Below are 22,984 nucleotides of genomic sequence, written 5' to 3' on the forward strand. Positions count from 1 at the left end.
ATCGATATGCGCATGTTGAACGAGCTGAATTTTACCATGCACAACAGAAACGCGCCAGTCGCGAAGCAAATCGGAACTTGATATTGAGCCGCTTTGCGGAATTTCGCGGTGTTTGTTAAAGGTTAATCATTAATATACAGTTTCGTTCCTGCCCATTCTATTTGTTGCATCTCAGACCTCTGCAGAGTTTGTGTACCGGTTTCAACATTCCTGATAATCCTCGTCCGAATATGCACTTATTACCATTTAGTGTTGAATAAATTTTGCGTTACGTGAGATTGCTCTCATGCACGTTATTTTTTTAGCTTTTATCAATTAGAACTCCAGGATATGTCTATGAAGGTAAGGCGAACATTATTGAAAGCTTTTAAATAGAGTCGATAATAAATCGTGTCTCAAGTTAGTCGTGGGTCACAGAGTCGGTTCATCGTACGTTGGCCCTAAAATTGAGCTTTTCATCGTCCACTTAGGAAATTGATTTTTTTTTTCTGGCGTCCGCGGACACTTTTAGGAAAGATTGCCAAAACTCATATAACCGCGTATTTTTAACCGGTAGTCGCTATAAATACGTAGATCATTTTGCTCTCCGAATTTTTTCGCTCCGAGCAAGTTTACATCTTCGACTCTCAAATTGCAGGAGCATGATGTGTCCGGCTCAGAGCATAATACATGCTACTTTCAAGTATTTGTTTGGCGAATCTTTGTAGTAGCGCGCCTGCAGCAGCAGCAGCATCATCGTCTCTCATAAATCACTCAGAACGAATCAATTAAGTAGATGCACTTGCCGATAAATAATTACCTATAATAAGACAAAGTAGACGCAACTTTCTCATACAGGGTCAGCCACGCGATCCGTGCATTAGCACTTTTTCGACTTCCTGATATCGTCGCCCAATGAAATTCGGTTTCAGACCATTTTGAATCCGTGCAAAATGCAGGGTGCCCCGGGTGCCGTCCAGGACACGATAATTTTCGTATATGAGATGCATCAAAAATAAGTCACGGATATTTCTTCTATTTCTCCAAAACGGAGTCCCCCGAACATCGGTCAATTTCCCAATTTGCGTTTCAACTGTAAACGCTGCATACGAGGTGAATGCGGTCCACAATCGACGATGCACCAATTGCAAGATTTCGACAAATTCCTGAACTTACGTAGAACTTTATTATAAAAAAAAAAAAAACATTGAACAAAATTAAGTAGGGGCCCGTTTAGAAATGCGGCTCGAAACGTTCCGCGTTGCGAACGAGGCATTGCTCCGTTCTTCTATTGGATTGCTTTGAGCAAAGGGTTTCAGCCGTAGCAGGGGTAATATGTTCTCGCCCTTGTCTTTAAACGTTGTAAATTGTGAAATTGAGAAAAGTACACGGTGTTCTTTAGACATCCCCACAAGAAAAAGTCAAGCGGCATCAAATCTGGTCTGCGGGCTGGCCACTTGATGGGTCCTCTGGTCGCTATTAACTTATTTCTATATATTGCTTCGAAAAATTCTGCAATTCTCCTGCAAGTGTGAGCCGTTGCACCATCTTGCTGCCGCCACGACGATATCCTGTCTCTGAAGGCAATCTCCTCGAGTAATAGTGGAAGCTCGTTTTGTGAAAAGAGTAAATATCTTTCTCCGGTTAAAGTATAACACAGAGGCGGCAAAATTTACATATAAGACACTTTATATAAACTGTTCTTAAAATTTAACAACAAATTGGAAAATAATTACCAATTAGAAGATTCCATTTAAACCAACGAAATCGGTCGCTGTTTCTACTATGACCGAAAGTATTTGAAATTGAAACGATCGATGCCAGCGCGAAACCAAATACAGGAGGTACAACGGTCGGAAATTTTCTAACGAAGGGATTATGCGGCTCACCCTAAACACGTATACATAAACAATATAATTTTTTATTTAACGCAGCAATAGGTATTTTTGCACTCTTTTCGTAATCCTGCCGACTCTTTTCCATATCTGCTTCGGCCAGCAAAATTCGGAGATTAGGACCTACATACATGCCAAGTGTTAGCTAAATATTAATTATCTTTCGTACGAAACATGACGGATCGCACATAACTGTGAGATCCGATAAATAATACATTGAACGGTATGAAAAACATGCGTTTATACACCCATTACATACCGAGGTAAGCCCCATGTCATATCCTTAGAAATTAGGTATGAAAAACAGAACTGACGCAAAGTTCCAGCAGAACGATCGAAGAGAAAAGCAGGATCGTCTTGTTTGCCTTGTAAGGCAAAGATGGTTCAGAATAGTCCAGTTGTGGCCATATTCTTTCCATTTTGTCCGACTATTTCCCTTTAATGTTCCCAGTTACTCTTATCATGTGTGTTCGTCCGTAGTATCTCATTTTCCTTCGTAATCAATCTTAGTTCGTTCAGTATGATCTATTGTTTAGCTTATTCCGTTGCATTTATCCTCAGTATGTGTACCTAGTCTAACAACAATCTGCAGACGGACCTGTATGTTTTTGGTGCATTTTTTATACTGATCCCTTCATACGTCGGTGATCAAAAATGTATTGTCCGTTCAATATTGTAATTTCTATTCTGATAATACGAACTGTTTAGTGAGTTCCTGTTTTTGTGTCCATTTTTGCCCCCCAAGTGTTTTAGGCCGTTTTCTGTTATGGTTATGTGCTGTTAATTTTGCGGATTTCACTTTAATTTGAGATTTGAGGGTTGGGTTTCGGTGGTTTTTGGTTGTGCAAGCACACGACCAAACAGTGCAGTAGGTGTATGGGAATTATAAAAGGTTGTTGTGAACAGAGTGCCATAATTCATTCATATTCGACCCATTCAATCGCGCAATCCAGGTCCCAAAATGTGACGAAAACTTCGTATAACTTCATATCGAAAGGTGTTTTGTCTTTGACATAGAGAGTACCTTTTTTATGTAAAAATCTTCAAACTTAATATTTTTTCCATAAAATCCCTAATGAACTTAACTACAGAAAAGTTTAGGCACTTCTTAAGTATGATCCCGTGTATTGCCCCCCTCTGGGTAAATGTGGCACTTTCCAGAGATTCAGACGGAGCACCAGAAGTTACAATAAAGTACAAAATTGCACTAAGTTATCTCGAAACGTTTCGAAAATATTAACAAAGAAACATCCTCAGGAAGCAACTTTCACACCCTGTACATCGAAGACGAAACGCCGTTGGATGTATGTTTATATGAAGTTTTTATCATATTTTGTGACCTAGAATACGTGGTTGAATTTATGGCACTATGTTGAGAGACACCTTGTGTAACTGTTACGTTTGGTGAACGAGGCCAATGAATACTACTGATATCAATAAACAAAATCAGGTTGGTTTGGTTGTTTCGTTAAGTTAACACTACGTCTGTGCCCTCCTCCGTATCAATGTTTCAACCACCTTTTGCCATCAGGTTAGTTCGGCGTATTCACTCGTGGCAATGCCCCAAATTTAATTTAGTTAGGCAAAACGGCTCCTGAACTATTAAAAATATACTCGGACTTATTTTGGACGTTGTAGAAATGAAATTTATTTATGTAGAACGCCCCTATTACCAGTAATAAGGATTTATTGCTTTTCCGACGAAGAATATTATAAGAAACCAGCTTCATGCTTCATCGCTTAGTTCCCATCAGCCGGAACAAAGCTCGTCGATGTAGACTTAAAAATGTATGCTTCCGAGCTGGTTTTGAGAGACCGCAGCACCATTAGAGGTGGTTGAGCAGTTCTGGTTGATAAAATTGATTTTTTTTTCTGGCCTGCCTGACCGTACTTAAATATTGTCGAATCATTTTTCCCACATTTTTTGCGCATTCCTGCTGTAGAAGATGTTACAGGGGTGCGCGTGCAAGGCGCTATTTGAGGTAAGTATTCTCTAGCACGAAATAAAGATAAATAGTTGATATATGCACGTGTCCGAGGTCGGTGGCGGAGTTACAGAGAATTAAAAATTGATAAAAGATTAGATTCGCACTTCACTGCGCTTGATCTACTGCAGGTGCAATTTTCAAATTTCGCATGCGTGCTGGGCAAGAGGTGATGCCTAATACGAGAGTCAATTGCCTCCAACCACTACACAGGGCGGTGTATTCTCTGAGATTTGCTGTACAAAAAGTTAGCTCGTACGCCATTGTTCAATTAAAAATTTTTTTTTCATTCTTCGCTCTATTGCCCTATCGACTAAATTCGATCTCTCCTGATTTTTGATCAAACCCTGTTCGCCGTCCTTACAGATCAATCAACTAATAAATTCAGTCCGGTGCACGAACCTCAGGGTTTTCGGCAATTCCGCGATTCTTTCATGCATTTTACGCACTTTTTTAAAAACTGAACGAATTTCAGAGTGGTCGATCGCAGGAACAAGTAATTCGTCTAACGTGAAAGATCGACCGTAACCGTATGTTTCACCGTATGATCAAGTAACTGTAAAATCCGTTCAGTTTTTAAAAATTTGCGCAAAAAGAATCGTGGAATCTTTAAATTACGAACAAATTTCAAAATCCCCGGGTGTCAACAAGGGCTCTATTTGTTACTTTTTGTTCATTTATTCATACTTCTAGCCCTTAAGTCACGCCCACTTATGTCGGGACGTACCGTAGAAAATTCCCAGGGAAAGGTTCTTTATGGCGGGGAATTGCGCTACTTTTCAATAGTACCTTTCGAAACTGAGTTGTTATCGAGATCTCCAATTCCTCACGTCCGCCGTACTCAAGTAAATGTGACGAGCATAGTATCGACCCGAAGGTTGCACTTCGCAACCTTAGGCTCAAATGAACTCACAACGGCCTTTGATAGGGGTACGCCACTGCATGGAAGTCCGCAGTTTTAGTGCTTAGCGGGCGAACGAAACGCTCTCTTCCTCTTTTTTTCTCTATTTCTCATCACGCATCTTGTGTCGTAAGATTAACTCGCAAAACATCCATCTACGCAAACTCCCCATTAGTACTTGGGCCGTTTCGTTGCGAACAAGTGAGAATTGCAACACTGTCGATATTTGCGAACCAAATTTGTGTGTTCGTATCGAAGGAGCCTCAACGCCGGGGCCCGTGGGTTCGATTGAACTCGTGAAATGGATTAATTTATGGGGAAATTGTACGGAATCTGGATCAAAAATCGGAAGAGGTAAAATTTAGGTAATCGATTGAAGACATTAAGGAAAATGTCAAAATTCGCCAGTGGCGCACAAGCGAATTTTTCTAAAAGATTTTATCTCTGTATAGCAGTTGAAGGCAGTCTACTCTCGCATTGCGCCCTTGCTGCGCGAGTAATTTTTGAAAGCCCTATCTGGAACAGATCGGGCGCACCAAAATAAAAAAAGCCGATTTCTTTCCTTAACTTTTGACACGCTGTAACACCGCCACCGATCCAGATCGGATGCGTGGGTCTATGCAAACGTTTTTTCTGTATTTTGGGCCGTACCTCAACTATTGCCGTGCGATTCTGAAACGCGCTGTATAAACTCCAGTAACGAGCGATGATGAACGAAAGTCTTTATCGCAGGTATGCGTACCTTGAAAACCTAATTAAGTCATGATCTATAATAAGCGGGATTTTTTGCTTTCAGTCCAACTGAATATTATCGTTATTATAATTGTGGCAACTTTCATCTATATTTATGGCACGTCCATTTTAAATGGTAAGAGAGATAACCATTGACTATGGCTTTCTAAATCCATTAATAAAATTAACATAAACACCAAAATAATAACAATAAAGAGTAATATAGTTGCTATCTATAGAGATATCTCTTTGCTTCCCCAGAAAGAATCACCATACGATATCCAACTACACTTAGCGGCTCTCAATGGAAATCTTCCTTTGATTGTTAAGTTATTGGACAGCGGACGGGTGTATGTTGACTGCAAAGATAAAGTTAGTAGTACACTTTCATTTCACGAATAATTAAACCAATTAACATAATAATATTTACTTTCATAGGAAGGCACTACACCGTTAATATTGGCAGCGGCGAATGGTCACTTTAATTGTGTGACCGAACTGGTTGATCAGGGGGCCGATCCAAAATGCAAGAGAAGTGTTAGTACATCGTTCGAGCAGCCGTTGAATTTGTTTATAACTTTTTCTTCTGTAGACTGGAACGACTGCTTTGTTCTTCGCAGCTCAAGGAGGGTTCTTGAATATTGTCAATTTTCTTCTAGACAATGGGGCTCCGATCGACAGTCCCAGTTTGGTAAGTTCTTGGTGACGACGCGCGATAAGTCTCTAAGGGTGTCCCACCGCTAACCGTCATCAGACGTTTCGGGGAAACTGCGGATGGCAAAATTATGAAAATTTAGTGGTTTGGTGATGGTCCTGAGACGACTTCATCTAGAAAATTTCCGATAATGACACGCTTCCGAGTGTACTGGAAGTCGATACTTCCTTGCTTATTGTAAATGGAACATCCTATATATATTATTGTAATTTTAGATTCTACCTTCAACTTTAATGCAGATACGTTGGCTTTCTTAAAATTAATAGTTTTCAAGATCTGTGCAATTGAATGCGACAGGCGCAAATGTCTGCAGATTTACAAATTGTTAACTAACATAAAGGTATTTTGTCACAGTACTGCGGAAGGTTCACATTTCGGTGTGCTGTCGCACTTTGCCCAATATTTTCTATAGCGTGTTCAAAAAAATTGAGCCAACTTGGACATCGGAAAATGGTCAGGACTCAAAAATTTTAAATGGAACCCAGCTACACATTACGAAACTACATCGAAGAAGAACCCACGTTCACATTGAATTATCTATAGTAGAGTCGTATAGTTTTTGAGTAATTTAGTTTTATAAGTCGATACAGAGAGGGTACATCCCTAATTCTAAGCTATAATGCTATAATTAAATTAGTTTTATATGATTAACTTTTTTATTGAAGCGTGCATGACTTATGTCGCGTAAGTAAGCCATTTTGCTGGTGTTTACCTTATCCATAGATGTGTCCATCATATTAGTGTTCTAGCGTTAACAACTTGTTTATTTCACGTGAAGTGGCTCAATTTTCTCGACAGCATCGAGGTGAAAATGAAAAAATGTGCAACTTTTATTAGTACGACTCCATCCCTAAACCCAGCCAAGTTCTGAGTGACCTTAAAATTTAACGAGAAATCTAAAAAAAATGTGGGGCTCCGTTTAAAATATTAAAATTTATGTCACGTACGGGAGAGCGCAACGAACATTTTAAATTCGTCCCCTAAAACGAAGGGGGGGACCCCGTTTGAGCCCTTTTCCTAATGTCAAAAATAAGGAAACTAGACGGGGGTTAATTGTTAGGACACCCTGTACGATTTCACACGACCGTTTACTTCGTAATAACAAACACACTTGCGTAAGCCAGAGTTAAATTACTTAAGCAACAAATTTTATGTGGAGCGTTCAGTGTCATGGGATAATTTCACATTACCAAGGAAATGAAATTGTATATAATGGCTACATTGCGACATCGTTATTAACACATTTTACCTACACATGAATTTATACGGCAGACACGCAGGGAGGTTTATTGCGTACAAACGAATACAATGGGCTCCGTGTTAAGTAAGGATAAATTTGATTTTAAATGCACGGATTGAGCAGAAGTAGCTTTGCGATACAATCTTTAACTAACTGAGAATTAATTTAAGTGGTACTCGTCGTCATAATAAAAATGCCCCAGAGTTCCTAAAATGCAAACACCAATATTTATATATATGTATTTCAGATTCTAGCGATTTTAGGAAAAAACTGTATTAAAAAAAATCCGAAAGCGCGTTCTTACCCCGAGCAGCCAAATGCAGGAAGTGCGAATCTCAACAAATACAATGGCAGCTTTAGAATTAAGCACGCTCACCTATTTTACTGAAATTGTAATATATTGAGCAAATCTGGCAACGTTGTAAGAATTTATGTTCTCAAAGTGCCTGTGGTAGTCCAGAAGCCCATTTTATAAGTTAGGAGATTTCCATGTTTTATGAGAGTACTAAATCAATCGATGCACTTCAAGTGCCGATAAGAGAACGGATGCTAAATGAAGAAGGCCGTTAATTCGTTAGTTTAGCATATTTAATGGTGATAATACCCGAACGTTTTCATAAGATTTAAATTTCGAGTACTAATTAATTGTAGACAAAAAGTAGAAAATCAAAAAGTTGCGCATCACAATCTACAGAATTTATCACAAACTTGAAGTCTCCTGGGATATCTTCCAAGGATATTGCAACAAGATTAAAGATGCTTTAAAACCATGGATTTTTAGCGTTTTAACGAATAAGGAACTACACAATACCGTAGCAGCTAGTGTTCGTGCTCGATTGGACGAAAATTCTGTGTTCTCGAAAGTGGCCTTCCTGTAGTCCGGATCTTAATCCGATTGAAAATTGGTGGAAGGCTGCGAGACAACAAAACATAAAAAATATTCCGAATCTATTCAACGGCGTTAAGCAAATGTGGTGCCCTACTTCTAAGGAAAGTTGTCAGGCACTAATTAAATCTATGCGAAATCGTCGTTTGGAAATACAGAAGAAAAAAGCTCTCCCACCCATTATCAGTTATGTTAAGTTTTGCTTGTTTTTTTAATATTGTTAATTTGTTTAAATACATCGTTCCGAAATGTTCGTCGCAGGAGTTTATTGACTTATTTATGCAATGTTAGTTTTTTTGGCTTTGATCATCGCTATTTTCTTAAAATTTGCATTACCGATTTTTCTTCGTGATCAAATAAACATCGTTAAAAAATTGCGATTTTTAAACTTTTTTACTTCCAAGGAATAGCATAAATTTTTTTCCATATGTTCATAATTTCGTGGTCGCCACTGTGTGTGCCTGGCAAGTAAAACAACTTCCAACTGAGACTTTATGTCCGAAAATTTTAGAAAACAGTTATTATTTCTGTAACAGTTCCACAAAGGGGCGCTTCTGTAGTGATTTTTCCTATTACGTTGAGAAAATACGCATTTCGTTCTATGGGCCCTTAGAGGGCCACAATAACCAAGTTTACCTGTTTCGAGTGCTCTGAGTTGTTGGTATCAATTTAGCTTCTAATTATAAGTTTTAACTACACGTTAGCTCCTTTGACGTGATAATCACTATTTCTTATCACGATAGGACGGAGGCCGTCCGCTATTCATCGCCTGCCAATGTGGTCATATGGACGTGGTAAAAGAGCTAATTAATAGGGGAGCCAATATCAACGCACAGATGAAGGTATAACGTAATTGATGTTAATATGATCAGGTAGGTCGTCATGTTTTCAATGTTATCATATAGGATCGAGCTACGCCCCTTTTCATAGCCTCCCAAAACGGTTATTACAATATAGTGTTGTTTCTCCTCGCCCACGGCGCCGAACCCGATGTCAGAAGGATCGACGGTGCCACCCCGTTATGGATAGCAGCTCAAATGGGTCACGACTATATAGTGTCAGCTTTGCTGAAGTCTGGTGCTTTCGTGGATTCTTCCAGACACGTATATATTGACACTACCTTTCTGTGGTGTAATTTTAAAAGTAAAATTTCCTTTGAAATTTTAGGATGGAGCCACGGCTTTGTTTAAGGCCTCGCATAAGGGTCACTCAGGCACCATCGCAGAGTTACTAAAGTATCGCCCCTCTTTAGGTGTTTTGGCAGTAAGTACAGAGTTTTTGGTTTTAAGCTATACCTAAATCCTGCACGGCATATTGTAAGCACCATACACAGGTATACTCAGTTTCATATGAAATGCACCACTCAATGATAATAATAATTATTAGTAAGTCTTGTAATTTTGGCAAAATAATGCTTAACAACAGAGTATCAAATGATCGGTTTCGGTAAAAAAGGGAAAACGCCAATGTTTTTTTTGCCATTAACCTAGATTTTTTATTCAATGTACAAAGTGTTTCTTAATGGATCGTAAAATATTAAATAGGTGAATAGTTTAAAAAATTAAATACGTTGACTATTGGCGTGCGCAAAAAAATTAGAGGGGGGGGAGGGGTAAACGTATCCACGGTCCTCCAGTTTCTTCGCTCTGGGTTCAAATTTTTTTGTTGAAATAATAGGAAAAGTGCGCCTCATCGAACTGCGCATCACTGCAAAATTTTATTAAAATATGTAAGTAAACACCTAAGTTAATAACATTTTTTCCTTTTCAACGATTTTAACACTGTGTATAGAGTATAAAGCGCCTAAGAAAAAAGATTGCATGAAGAAAGTCTAAATATTTTCGCTTAAAGAATCTGTATTTAGCAGAATGGCCTACTAATGTGCAACATCCTACATAAAAATTATTGAGTTTTCCATTATTTTTATTTATTATTTTTTATTAAATTTCTCTAAACCTTACGACTCGTGACATAATGTAGTGGGCCATCTTACCTGTATCACCCTGTGCTCAATATTCACATAAATCTGATGAAATCAATTGGTCGAGACACGGGTCTTAGGAAGACCAACAACCTCTTTCCTTTTCTACTAGAGCGCTCGATTTTTTTGTAGAATGGTGAAAGTGCCCTTCATGCTGCTGCGTTTTCTGGGAACCAGTCAGTATGCAAGCAACTTATCTCCGCTGGAGCCTCAGCTACTATCAAGAACCAGGACGAGTTTACACCCAGCGATATAGCTCAGCAGCAGGGTCATAAAGAACTACATAAATTCCTGAGACGATTTGAGAAAAATCCTAGTTAGTATAGGACTAATGTAGTATCAATTAGGTTTAAAAAAATATGTGTCAATAAATAGGAAACATAAAGACCCTTAGATCGATTAAATGTCTTCCTTATAGTTGTTCAATAAGGTGTCAAAAGCCACAGCTTTAACATTTATTAATGCAATGTACAATAATTGTTTAACATTAATTCGTTATTCAGCGGTATTATCTCTTTACTCTAATGATCATTAGAAAATTATGAAAGAAAGACTAACGAAATGTGCCTCGACTTCATTGTAAGGTGAATGATGTGTGATATTTATTATTGTTAAAGTGAAGTGGTTATTCACAATATGTGTGCATGCCGTGTGGCCCTAAATTTTAACTCTCCCTTCACCCTATTAACCCTTTAACATATTATAATGTTTTTTTTATTCAAAAGCACCATTAAGTAAAAAAAAAACTATTTTTTGACGTTTCTTTATTTTTCAAAATGTTGCTTAAGTCATCGGTAGGGCAAAATGGCCGATTTTTCAAATCGAAACATGGGTCAAGTGACACATTAAATTAAAGGTGTCACTTGGCCCATTCTGTAATTTAAAAAATCGGCCATTTTGCTCGAGCAAATGACGTCAACAGTATTTAGAAAAAGAGACAAACGTAAAAAAAAATGTTTTGTTCTATCTATTACTGTTTTTTGGATGAGAAAAAAAATTGTTAAATTCTATGGCAGGAAGGGGCAATAATTTAGAGCCGCATTGTATTATCAGTTCATTTTCGATTTTATATTATTAGTGCGTTTGTGAGTTTATTGAGAGTAGGAAGGTTTATATTTTAACTTGTTGGCTCTACTATGGAAAAAGAATCGAACTAAAACTAAACATCAGTGTTTCTTATTTAATTTTACTCATTCGCCAAACTCCTACTTAAAATAGTCCATAATACCCTTCTTCCTTATCAACAGCTTAAAAATATTTCGCGTCTACCTCTATTGCAGTATTTTTTCTTTTATCGTCATTCGCCATAAATTTACAGCAATATTTTATACCCCTCCTATTCTTCTACTCCTCAAGTTGCTTCTGTTGCAATTCACTCACAGAATTCCCTGGATTCCGTGAATAGTTCCTATCGAACGTAACTCGTTATTTCGTTTTCAGATTTAGACGTTTGCTAAATTTCTGCGTCTCTTGCCGTTAGTTCGCTAACGCGGGAGGCAATTGACCCAAAAAAAAAACTAAAATTAGTTGTGTGGACCAACGAGCTCGATAGAACATCAAAAACTGTTTGGTCACGTTTTGGCCAAACAGTTTGCGGGTGCTGAATGGTTGTTTATCCGCAACATTCATGAAAGCTCTCAGAAAACTCCTTCAAACATTTCCTACGACAATCTACAAGTAGCATTCTTTCATTAAAAATCTTAGCGTATCTTTAAACACTTTATTCGGAGTGCGTGACTTCGTTTTTTTGTTAAATGAGCTCTCTTATTTATTAAAGAATTGCGCACTTTGTGTAGGATTTCGCACTACTGACTAGAACAGATGCCCTGTTGCCATTTCAAAAAGATGACTTTCAATTTGTGTATTGCTAGAGCTCAAATGTAAAAAAAAGTAAGGTTAAATAAATCAGGAAAGAATTATAAACGTCAAAAAATTAGTCACTTCTTAAAAACAATCTGAGAAGATTTAATATTTATCAATATTTGAAGATATGGCGGATCCAAAGTATGCAGACTTACCTGGAATTGTAAGCTCTATTTTACTAAACAAAAAAGACGTAAAAGCCAAAAAAACATCACTTTCAGGCCTATGACGAACCTGATGTTTATGAAACAAATGATCTCCCAGAATCAGAACAGGCGGATAATTTTTACGAACTCGAAAACGAACCAGTGGAGAGAATCCACATCTCTTCACAGGAGGCCTTTAATAAGTTCAAAGGTAAATTTCTAAATACAACTAATGTTGACTTCTCTGAGCGAGTATCAAAGAAGGTTCGAACAGGATATGACGCAAGAAGTGGGGATTGGGAACTGGCTGGACAAGGTAAGCTTTTAATTATTTTTACCCAATTGAACAGGGACCTAGTCTGGTGTTGAAATTTCAGGTGTGAAAGAAACGCCTATTCAAAAGTATCAGCGCTTACAATGTGAAATAAAAGAGCTTCTTGAGGAAGTTAATAATCTAGGCAAATCCAAAGAGGATGGAATATTGGATTGCCTTGTTCCTACCGATCAAGTGGAGCAGTCTTTAAAACTGTTAACAGATCTTAAACTTGAGGAAACTTTGGGGGAGGAGTTAATTGCCAAGATTTCTGATCCAGAAGGAACGCAAATAAAGTAATTTATATTAATGGGTAGATAGATATTAAAGTCTTCATTATTTCTATATTTGAAACATATTTGCAGACTTTGATAAAGTAAAGAGATATTTTAATTTCCATGCTCTTTAGGAAACTGTTGTCTCAACTTGAACAATTCAAGCAGAAAGTGAATGAACAGCCAGAGTCTAATTCAAAACAAGGTGGAGACAACATTATATATCAATTTAAATATAGACCTGAGCAGGCTAAACTTCAACAAACTGCCCGTCTAGCTGAGCTAGAGGGTAGATTACACAGACTGGAGTCAGTTCTCGGAGCTTCATCTGACAAGTTAGCAAGATTGGCTACTGCAACCAATAAAGGTAATACATTGATAATACAGGGTGTCCCAGAATAAAATAGAAAATAAAATACTACTAATTAGTCAGGTGAAAGTAGGCTAATTTATCTCAATTTATTTAGGTATGAAATTGTTTTATTTTTATACTAGAAGACTTCAAAGTTGATTTTAAAAAACGCATTTATTTTAAATAATTTTGGAATATCACATATCATTTTTATCAAAGTTCCCTATATCGCGCATTTTAAAAAACCAATTGAATTCACTTAAATTCATTTGCATTTTTTTGTTAATTAACAAGCTTTTTTTGATTTATCCCATGTAGTTCTGAATTACATATGATAAGTTATATGGAAAATGTTTCTTTGTTCTGCATCACTGCTTGTTTTGATCTGATTTGAGGAGCTGATATTTTGCCAGTCTTTTTTCTAATTAATTGGGATTGTTCAAGTAGTAGAAGTAGAGTTGCATTTATTGCCCCTTTTAAATTAATGTGACTTATAAAAGCTCCTTTGCTGCAAAAACAAAGTAATTTTACGCAACAGTATGTATTGCTTTAGGATGTTTGATGGAAGTTGCACAATATTTAAGTGCCACTGCAAGTATGCTTGATTCATCTCAACTGGATCATATCGAGGGCCGACTATCAGCGATGGCTCAAAAATTGGAAGCCCTGGGACAAAAGAAGAAAGAGCTCCAGCAGGATGATGAAAAGGACAAAATGGTGTGTGTTGGTATTTGAAAAAGACTATTAACATTGTTACTAATTATTTAGATCCTGGAACTCTATGAATTAGTAAAAAGTTCTGATAATATTAAGGAATTATTGCCCCAAACTGTTGAAAGATTGAAGTCCTTAGAGGCTCTTCACAACAAAGGTACAAATCAATATGTTTTTACTAAACTGATAATCTTGAGTATTTCTTCCAATTACAGCCACGGAATTTACCAAAACCCTCACCCAAATTGAATTAGCGCAAGCTGAGATAGGTTGCAACGTTCAAAACAACAAGACACTGCTTCAAGGCGTTCAAGAGAGTTTTGCCGTTAATTTAAATGAGATCAATCAGAAGATTACGGATTTAGATTCTAGAATAAAAGCTATAAAAAATTAGTAGAAACAAAAGAATAGTATTTATTAGTACTAATGCTTTCTAATTTATTATTGATAGAAATTTTTTATGGGGTTGATGTTTTCATTTTGTACCCTTTTATTACTTAAAATTTCTCAGGAATTGGCTTAATTTGGTTCAATGCCGCACTAACAAAATATTTTAATTGTGCAGTAAAAACAGTTTTTTTAGTTTACATAGTACGCAATAAAAATATGGTTCATACTCATTTATAATGTAGGCAGTGATAATTTTGTGCAACTTCACGATATGATATAAAGAGTGGTGCTTTCGATTTGAAAAAATAAACACGACCATCATATTTAATTTTTGGTTATCCTGCATATTTAAGTTTTCGTTGAAAAAATATAACAAGTAGACTTCTTTGAGCGTTTTTTTGTTACAAAAATCACTATCTGAATTAATGACTTTTTGCGTTCAATTTGTAATTTAAAAAAATATGTATGATTTTGGTTTATGTTAGTGATAGCAGTAAAAGAAAGTTATACCCAGCATTTACATTATTATGGAAAGGATATACGGACATTGATGTTTCACCTTCCATCTACAATGGAAAAAACTGCTTACTGACTTCAACATTAATTTAATAAATTATTTGAGTATAACGTTTGCTAAGGATGTTTAATTGGTAATTTATACAGAGTGCCTCACATAAGAATGAACGCAGTGGGGATCTTTGAAACAATGAGAGATATCAGGTAGATTATCTTTTTAATGGATTTGAAGTAGAGTTGTTGTCAGAAGCAGTCAGTGCACCCATAAATTATTACAGAAATAAATAAAAATCACCAACATTGATATATTTATTTTATATTAACATCTTATTCTAGTTCCACTCTAAAGAAACCTGTTGCATGTCGATCTCCTCAGACCAACGTCCTGGATACGCTACTCTCAAATAGTATCTTCTCGATAATTGGCAATGATACTTTGTCGTATTTGATTTTAAAAACACATGATTTACGCAAATACTTTTTAGTGTATCAAATTACTATTTACTTCACTTTAAGTATCCTTGTATTAAAACAGTTCTATAAAATTAATGATTATTAATTAGCATTAATGTTCGCGAAAATTAGCCAAACAGTTTAAATAAAATTACTAAAAAACGGTAATTATATAGTATTAGTATAATACCAACTAATAATAAGCATCATGTTAAAAGGGTTTACTAGAACAGAACACTCAAATAATTTTTTCTTGTTTATATGTAAGAGAGTGCGAAAGGACCAATTTAATCACTTATTTATTACTCTAAATCACTGCGAAATACATTATAATGTTAATACGGTACGACTTTCGATAATTAAAACTGAAAATGAACTATTGTTCATATGAAGTACCTCACAGAATAATAATTAAATAAAAGCCCTTTGTTTTTCATAATATGTATTTCTGGAATTTGGTTTATAATTATTTACCAAACGCGTTTAATCTTTTCTACTTTGTCTGGCAAACAGAGGCAAAATAAGCGACATTCACGAATATAAATACTATTTCATCTCTTTATTTTGATAATCCAAACACTAGCAAAAGCAAAGAGCATGATCCAAACTGACACCACAGCAAATCCGCTGATAACAGACGCGTCCCATAGACTCCAGCCTTTTGCCATCAGGTTTCTAAACGAAAGAATCGCCATGGTGCATGGAGAGATTAGCGAACACCATCTCAAAACAATGGGCATCGCTTCAATCGGCCACACCACACCTTAAAATTCAAGTCATAACTACTAAGAATACCTTTTTACAAGCCGCGAAATGTACCACAAATCAGAGTCATTGGCACGAAGCCCCCAGTACACAGTATGTTGGCTTCTCCAGGATTTTGGCAAAAACTTGAAACGAAGAATCCTGTGGAGAAAATTCAGTTAAGTTAGAAGTAAAAAAAAATTCTTTACTTGCCATAAGCCATTCCACATACCCCTACTAGGTATGTTAGAACGAATACGTTCCAATAGATTACATCGGAGTATGTTACATTCACGCCAGGTACAAAGAGAAACATTATCATGATTTCGGCCACCTCAACCAACATTATAATGCATTGGAAAGATAGATGGGACAAAGTTATTTCCAGGGAGGTAACGCCTGCTATTATGGACCTGTCCCAAACGCCGTCCAGTTTTTCTTTTACTATTATTTGGGATGTCATGGTGGAGCCCAATAAGAAAACTAACCTGTTAGAAGATAGGCTCCACGTGATGGAATGTAACAAAGGAAGAAACTTACAATAGAATCATCCCCGGAGTCATGAATCTGCTCAATGGAGCAGACTCGTCCCCAAATAATTGATATTCCTGAAATGGCAATGACCCGAATTTCTCCGGTAAGTCACAATCCGAAAACAACTTCTTCTGAAAATCTATGAATAATTTAAAGATTTTTTTGGCCATAACTGCTCCGGTCAGTTTGTTCGACATATCCATGTAAACTTTTATTTCTCCATAATCTACTACTGAATTATCTATTGCAGTAGGGTAGAAAACCTGTAAAAACGGGCCTATGGCTATTTTGACGCTTATATGAAAAAGTGTGTCATTTTACTCTCTCTTCGAACGAACTGGAAAAGTTGGTAGGGACATAAAGGACGCCCAAAACATTTCCGTGCTTGATCCCTTCAATGGCATCGGAGAAGGAGTTGTACAAAACCTTAAGAGAAATATCATTAAGCGCATAGACAGGGCGTTTCAAATTCGATCCGCACCATTGAAATCTTGGAAACTGGGAAACACGAAGTAGATCGGATGAGGACTAAATTGCGCGATTTAGCGCTCGATCGAATGCCGTTTCGACAATTTGATTTTTCCGAGTACCTCTGAATATATCCGAAAACAACTAAAAATTGGAAATTTCGTTTTTGCTTCTTAGCGTTAGTTGACACGGAAGCTCAAAATCACAAACATTATTTTCTTTACCGCCTTTTTTCCTAGCTGCACGACGACGTTTCCACCTGACTATTTTTTTGTAGGAAAATCCAATGTAGCACCCATAGGAAAGAATAAAATTGATGATGGCAGCCGAAAGACGAAACATGGAATGGAAAATTTGAAAACATCGTCGTGTAGCTAAGAATAAGTTGCAACGAAAATATGCTTCTGGTTTTGGTCTTTCTTATCAAATAATGCAAAAAAAAGAACATCTCAATCTAAAATGTTTAGTTTTCTTTCGAATATATTGGGAGATGCCCGGAAAATTTGAATTTTGAAAACGGCATCTGGTCAAGCATCGAATTACGCAATTTTGTCCTCATTTAAACTTCTTCGTATCTCCACGTTTCCGAGATCTCGATGATGAGGTTCCAATTTGAGATGCTTTGGAGACTGGCAACTTCATCAAAAGAATAGCATCTATGGAAACTTCGAATTTAGTCCCGATTTCCATGGAAACTGGCCTCTAAGGAAAGTTGTTAGTACTCAAAAAATTATGCTTAAATACTTTATGGATCATGGGGTGTTCCATATAAGTCAGAAATCTGCACGTTAAATTCCTGAAGTGGCATTCGTAGTTTTGGTGAGATACGCTGGAATTCCAGTCGAAACCGATGCAACGAACGGACATTGATTCATTGTTTACTATCCCCAGCCTCAGTTGCTTCGGGTCGCTTCCAATTGCGTTCGCAAAAAACCACATTTGAAGCAACGGGAACGTTATAAGAAAGAGGATGCCGCTGGAACAATTACGTTCAAATGGCAACTTTCTCTACAAACAGACGAGTTAAACCCACCCAACATTTCTATAAAACTGTTTACAGTTTTTAGTAAACAGAGCCTTCATTCTTTTTCTGTTTACATTCGTGGTCGACACGTACGACAGTTTCCCTTTACTTGATTTCTTCCCTTTGGAATTCTTCGCGAGTTCCTAAGGACAGACAATATACAGGGTGACTCATTAAGAATTAGGCAGCCAAAATCTGAAGGTTTACACGTGGAACGGTGCCAATTGGAGACAATATGTTTTACCCAAAAGTTGAAAGATTCGGTTATGTACAGAGTGTCGAACTTGAAAATTTGTAAACTTACATTTTTTGTATTTTATAGAAAATGAAAATATGGTTGGTTTGTTTCGCTTTGAATTTCTTGTCGAATTTAAAAACAGTGTTCGTAAAATAGAATGTTTTTTTTCGAAAATGATCGAGATGTTCAAATAAAACAAGAATACGTAATTATCGAAAAAACTATGACTATTTCCGATTTTGAATCAAATTTCACCTCAGACATACAGGGTGAGGCGTTATTAACTGTAAATTCTGTAAAATTGGTCGTAAGTGGGGCCCGTGTTAGCGACGCAAAAATTGCGAAATGTATCTCATTCGTCACCTAAGAAAACATACTTTTCAAAAGTTTCTAAGTGTCTAACTTAAACGTTTTCACAATAATAACAGAAAAACGGATTAAAATTCCAAGTTTCAACACCCTGTATTTATCCAAAACCATCAGCTTTCGGATATTATTATATGATTTATATCGTTATATAATAAATATCTTAAGTATATATATTTCCTATTTTTGAAGAATGTGCTATTTATATGACCGTGACTGTACATTTCTAGATCCGCGACCAGCAATGAGACTTCGTACCGAAGTACTTGTGGAACTGGTTGAATGTGCAGGATTCGGCTGCTTCGCTGAAGCGTCCTCCTGCCTCTGGCTTAACAGAAAAAACACTTCCTCCAATGTGGCTTTATTGTACGTGGAAAGCAACTGTCCGGGCGATTCCTCGGCCAGAATTTGACCATTTCGCATGAGGCCAACCTTGACCAAAAATAATCTCAATCGCATTTTCGGAAAATTTCCCAAACACTCACAGCGTCAGCACCTTTAGTTTCTTCGACATAATGCGTGGTAATTATTACCGTCGTTCGGTTTGCAGCTACGAGATCCTTCAAGTGATCCCAAATCCTGTTGAGAAATCTCTGGTTTTGGGGGAGTACCGCGCAAATGCATTACCGACTCACTTCTCCCTCAATATTGGGTCCACGCCAACCGTGGGTTCGTCTAAAATGAGAAGCTCTGGGCTGTGGACTAAAGCTGCGGCAAACGAAACGCGCCTTTGCTGCCCCCCGCTGCAGTGCTTCAGGAGTCTTAAAAATCAAACGTCACTGAGATCCGGACTCTAAATTATTAAGTCGTCGTACTTCTTCGAATTTGGAAGATCTAACAAAGTCGTCAGGTACTCGAGGCGCGTCTTAATGTCTTGCTGTTTCATGTTACAGATGGTACCGAAGTAAACCAGCATGTCTTCCACGGTAAATTCGCACACCAATGCCAATTCCTGAAACCCTCGAGTTAAAGAAAGAATTACGTGTTTTTGCTACAGATATACTTGAGGCATGTAGCCAACCCGTGGACCCACCACCGAGCAACTTCTTTCTCCAGCGTTTCCGCCTAGAATCCAGATGTTTCCGGTGTCCACCATTTTCCTTCCAACAATGCAACGAAGCAGTGTGGTTTTACCGCAACCGCTCGCACCCAACAGTCCATATCTGGTAACCATTTTTTTTTTTTTTTAAATCATGATGAACGTTGTTAGCAACGGAACTTACATAGTTCCTCGTTCAACGGTCAGAGATAGATGGTCAAGAATTACACTCGATCCATAACGGGCCACTATATTCTCAATTCGGATAGCCTTGGCGTCCATTATGCACTGTTTCGTGATTGCCTCTATTTGTTGTTTATCGTTCTAAGCGTGACGATCAAACTATATTTGAACAACATGTAAAAAAAACTAATTTGACGGCAAATGGGCATTTTGCTTTGGTCTGCGTTGTAACGTACAGGACCGGTGAAAAAAGCGGCCCAAGTGTAATACGGCACTAGTGGATTGGGGCGCGTACCCGTTAAATTAGTGAACACCCGCAGGCCCTGAAGATTTTGAATTTGGTATCGGAATCGGTGACTATAAATAATGTACTCAAGGTTCACAGCATATCCTTATGTTAATCAAATTATACCAAGTGAGTTTATTACCGGTTAAATATTATTCCTGTTGCGTACAGTAAACGCAGGTCAATATTTGGCGAAACAGATTCCAATCGCCGTGAAAACATTTTTCACGTCCTTTTGCGGATTTGAACAGGTAAAGATTAGCTGCTTAAACTCATAAACGGGTACCACGAGGTTACTGATCGGACCCAATACAATTTATTTCATTTGATTGTTTAGCAGATGAAAAGAAATTATCACTCGCGTCTCGGTACTGCTGCCCCTTTAGTCGGAAAAGGCGTATCTACACAGGGTGATAGGGAAATAATTTTCGAACGTTTAACCATTAATTAAGGATGTCAGTGCGAACGAAGAAGTTCCCCGCAACAGGGGTCCAAACGCTAACAGTTCGCAAAGGAAAAAATTTCAAAGTTGGCAAACCGAAAAGGTGTGAAAAGCCTAAAATTTTCGTAAAATGTTCAAAAACCAAAGTTATTTCCTCAACCCCCTGTACTTGGCCGTTTTGAACTGAAGGGGGTACGCCCGGGCTTGTGTGAGTATCTGGCCGCTTACTAGGAAATGAATAATAATAAAAAAATTTAACTAGAAGCGAATCGTAAAGAAATTATCTCAGTTAGTATGGTGTGCCCTTTAAAGCGATCGCGGCGGAGTTCTACAGGGTGGCCCCGAAACGACTGTACAACTCCTAACCAAAAATTTCTCAACCGTAAATAAGGCGTTCTGGATAAATTTACCTGTATCCAATGTCGCTTCGAGTTTCCTTAAAAACTCTCAAATCAATACCGCTTTTTCCAACTGAGAGTTACCACATAAACTGGCGTGTTTTGAACTGAACGGGATCCGTTTTTAATTCATGGAACTAACAAAAATGATGTAAAATCGTAAAAACTGTTGAAATTCTTCGAGGAAAAATGTGAATCTTTGCTACCCTGCACATCGAAAATGGCGCATTTTCGACGACGGGTTTATTGGAATTTTTCAATCGCGTATTTTGCAGGGAACTGTTGCCCCCCGAAATGTCTCCATGGTGGTGCGTTTGCACCCCATTGATTCGACGTTTTTGTGTTCCACTTCAAGTTAATTTGCTAATAATAAAAAATAAGGTAAAATTAAAGAATATATGACACGTAAAACATAAAAAGGAACCAAATATTTCGATTTTTTTCCATGTCCCAAGATATTCAGGATTTTTGGAGGATTCGATTTGCAGGTGTTATCTGCACGTTAAATCATGTACGCAGGCCCCAATTGGGCCCCCGAATTTGTTACGCCACGTAGTTTAACATGCGTCGCATGTGCACGACAAAAGATTACAATAAATCTACATCAAACAAAAATTCGGCGTTGGTATACCTATACATTTCACCTTAGGAGCTGTTTAAACGCAAATACCTAGTAAATCCATCTAGCACTCCTACTTACCCATTTATTCCATAGGTTTCCACTGCTTATGCTTCCAATCTATATTGGAATATTTGCACACTGATTAGTTATGGGTAAGACCCGTACCACTAAACCCACAATCGAAGTAAATCTTCCGTAGAAACTGCGACTTGAACTGACCGCGTCCGTTTACACGATGTAGATGACGCTCAACAATGATACATTTACGAATTCCTATGTGACCAACATGTAAAGCAGAAGCTCGATCATCAGTTGCCGAAGAATACATTATCCTTATTTCGTCCTGACAACCATTGAACGTGTGCGTTATTATTAATACAAATTTTCCCGATTAAATTGTAGCATTACGCACTGTTATCCAAAAACTTTTAAATTTTAATGACCAAAAAATTAGAATCTAGATATAACGTACCAATATTAGTCCAGAAACTATAAATACGGTTCAGCATGAATTTATCCCACGTATGGAATTCTGCTAGGCACGGGACGGACTTCAATTTGAACATTTAATTTAGTAAATGCTTTTTGTAATTGCAAGTTACATGTACATCCTCTATGATAACGAGTGATGGGAACCTGTAATAGGGATCCTTTCCCATGAAACAGCAAACCAAGTATTTCCTTGAAATGTGCAGAGACAGCAACCTATCTATATAAATTGTTACAATAACTAGATAGGGGAGCTTCTTATGTTTTAAACGTAGAATAGAGTAGTCTTGTGCATTGTGCTTCGCGTTTTTTTAAAAATCTCCCTTTCCTGGACGAAAACCTAATTTGCATATTGAGCATTATATTTCGTGAAAATCTGTTACTAGTTGCTGTAATCATTGCCTTGGTTATTGACATGTTCAAAAGTTTTTCCTATAACTATTGAGTTTTTTTTGTTATTTTGTTCCTTTAATATTTTTTTCCTTCTTCTTTGTGTCTTCTCTTTTTTTTGTTATTTTGTTTCTTTAATATTTTTTTCCTTCTTTTTTTTTTCTTCACTTTTTCTTATTTTTTGTTCCTTCTTTTTTGTGTCTTTTCTCTTTTTTGTTATTTTGTTTCTTTAATATTTTTTTCCTTCTTTTTTTTGTCTTCACTTTTTTTTTTTGTTCCTTCTTCTTTGTGTCTTCTCTTTTTTTTGTTATTTTGTTTCTTTAATATTTTTTTCTTTCTCTTTTTTTTCTTCACTTTTTTTTATTTTTTGTTCCTTCTTCTTTGTGTCTTCTCTTTTTTTTGTTATTTTGTTTCTTTAATATTTT

The 22,984-nt window shown here is 37.1% G+C and overlaps 3 protein-coding genes across 5 annotated transcripts; 2 read left to right on the forward strand and 1 right to left on the reverse strand.

Annotated features, from left to right (window-relative positions):
- Nucleotides 1-33: 33 nt before the first annotated feature.
- On the forward strand, nt 34-11,478 carry LOC136342899 (ankyrin repeat domain-containing protein 29). Of its 2 annotated transcripts, XM_066289157.1 has the most exons (9): nt 5,377-5,492; nt 5,557-5,628; nt 5,754-5,864; nt 5,931-6,029; nt 6,085-6,183; nt 9,077-9,175; nt 9,239-9,436; nt 9,501-9,596; nt 10,447-11,478. In XM_066289157.1, the coding sequence occupies exons 2-9, from the start codon at nt 5,626-5,628 to the stop codon at nt 10,633-10,635; spliced, it is 894 nt and encodes a 297-aa protein (XP_066145254.1). In that variant the 5' UTR covers nt 5,377-5,492; nt 5,557-5,625; the 3' UTR covers nt 10,636-11,478. The 2 variants fall into 2 exon arrangements, with proteins under 2 accessions (XP_066145253.1, XP_066145254.1); XM_066289156.1 differs by lacking the exons at nt 5,377-5,492; nt 5,557-5,628 and adding an exon at nt 34-342.
- A 712-nt stretch (nt 11,479-12,190) lies between these two features.
- DCTN2-p50 (dynactin subunit 2) lies at nt 12,191-15,183 on the forward strand. The gene is made up of 7 exons (XM_066289151.1): nt 12,191-12,340; nt 12,399-12,639; nt 12,701-12,932; nt 13,046-13,278; nt 13,817-13,980; nt 14,032-14,134; nt 14,193-15,183. Exons 1-7 carry the CDS (start codon nt 12,305-12,307, stop codon nt 14,369-14,371), a joined length of 1,188 nt encoding a protein of 395 aa, XP_066145248.1. The 5' UTR covers nt 12,191-12,304; the 3' UTR covers nt 14,372-15,183.
- A 693-nt stretch (nt 15,184-15,876) lies between these two features.
- LOC136342893 (ABC transporter G family member 23-like) lies at nt 15,877-22,006 on the reverse strand. Of its 2 annotated transcripts, none has more exons than XM_066289150.1 (14): nt 21,759-22,006; nt 19,934-20,091; nt 19,714-19,873; nt 19,526-19,662; nt 19,346-19,471; nt 19,196-19,289; nt 18,969-19,142; nt 18,116-18,249; nt 17,827-18,058; nt 16,936-17,040; nt 16,621-16,877; nt 16,294-16,568; nt 16,156-16,242; nt 15,877-16,099 (listed from the first exon to the last, which is right to left on the reverse strand). In XM_066289150.1, the coding sequence occupies exons 2-14, from the start codon at nt 20,029-20,031 to the stop codon at nt 15,888-15,890; spliced, it is 2,091 nt and encodes a 696-aa protein (XP_066145247.1). In that variant the 5' UTR covers nt 20,032-20,091; nt 21,759-22,006; the 3' UTR covers nt 15,877-15,887. The 2 variants fall into 2 exon arrangements, with proteins under 2 accessions (XP_066145247.1, XP_066145246.1); XM_066289149.1 differs by having other exon boundaries at nt 18,933-19,142; nt 21,759-22,005.
- Between the last annotated feature and the right edge of the window lie 978 nt (nt 22,007-22,984).

The sequence above is a fragment of the Euwallacea fornicatus genome, chromosome 13, assembly GCF_040115645.1.
Source record: "Euwallacea fornicatus isolate EFF26 chromosome 13, ASM4011564v1, whole genome shotgun sequence".
NCBI lineage: Eukaryota > Metazoa > Arthropoda > Insecta > Coleoptera > Curculionidae > Euwallacea > Euwallacea fornicatus.

Coding starts and splice junctions, on each gene's coding strand:
- DCTN2-p50 (XM_066289151.1), top strand. CDS start 12,305: ATGGCGGATCCAAAGTATGCAGACTTACCTGGAATT. Junction 13,279..13,816: donor GGCTACTGCAACCAATAAAG/GTAATACATTGA, acceptor GTATTGCTTTAG/GATGTTTGATGGAAGTTGCA. Junction 14,135..14,192: donor AGAGGCTCTTCACAACAAAG/GTACAAATCAAT, acceptor TTCCAATTACAG/CCACGGAATTTACCAAAACC.
- LOC136342893 (XM_066289149.1), bottom strand. CDS start 20,031: ATGGACGCCAAGGCTATCCGAATTGAGAATATAGTGGCCCGTTATGGA. Junction 18,250..18,932: donor CTGGTCGCGGATCTAGAAAT/GTACAGTCACGG, acceptor GTCTGTCCTTAG/GAACTCGCGAAGAATTCCAA. Junction 16,243..16,293: donor GGTATGTGGAATGGCTTATG/GCAAGTAAAGAA, acceptor TTTTCTCCACAG/GATTCTTCGTTTCAAGTTTT.
- LOC136342899 (XM_066289156.1), top strand. Junction 6,184..9,076: donor CGATCGACAGTCCCAGTTTG/GTAAGTTCTTGG, acceptor TTATCACGATAG/GACGGAGGCCGTCCGCTATT. Junction 9,176..9,238: donor ATATCAACGCACAGATGAAG/GTATAACGTAAT, acceptor GTTATCATATAG/GATCGAGCTACGCCCCTTTT.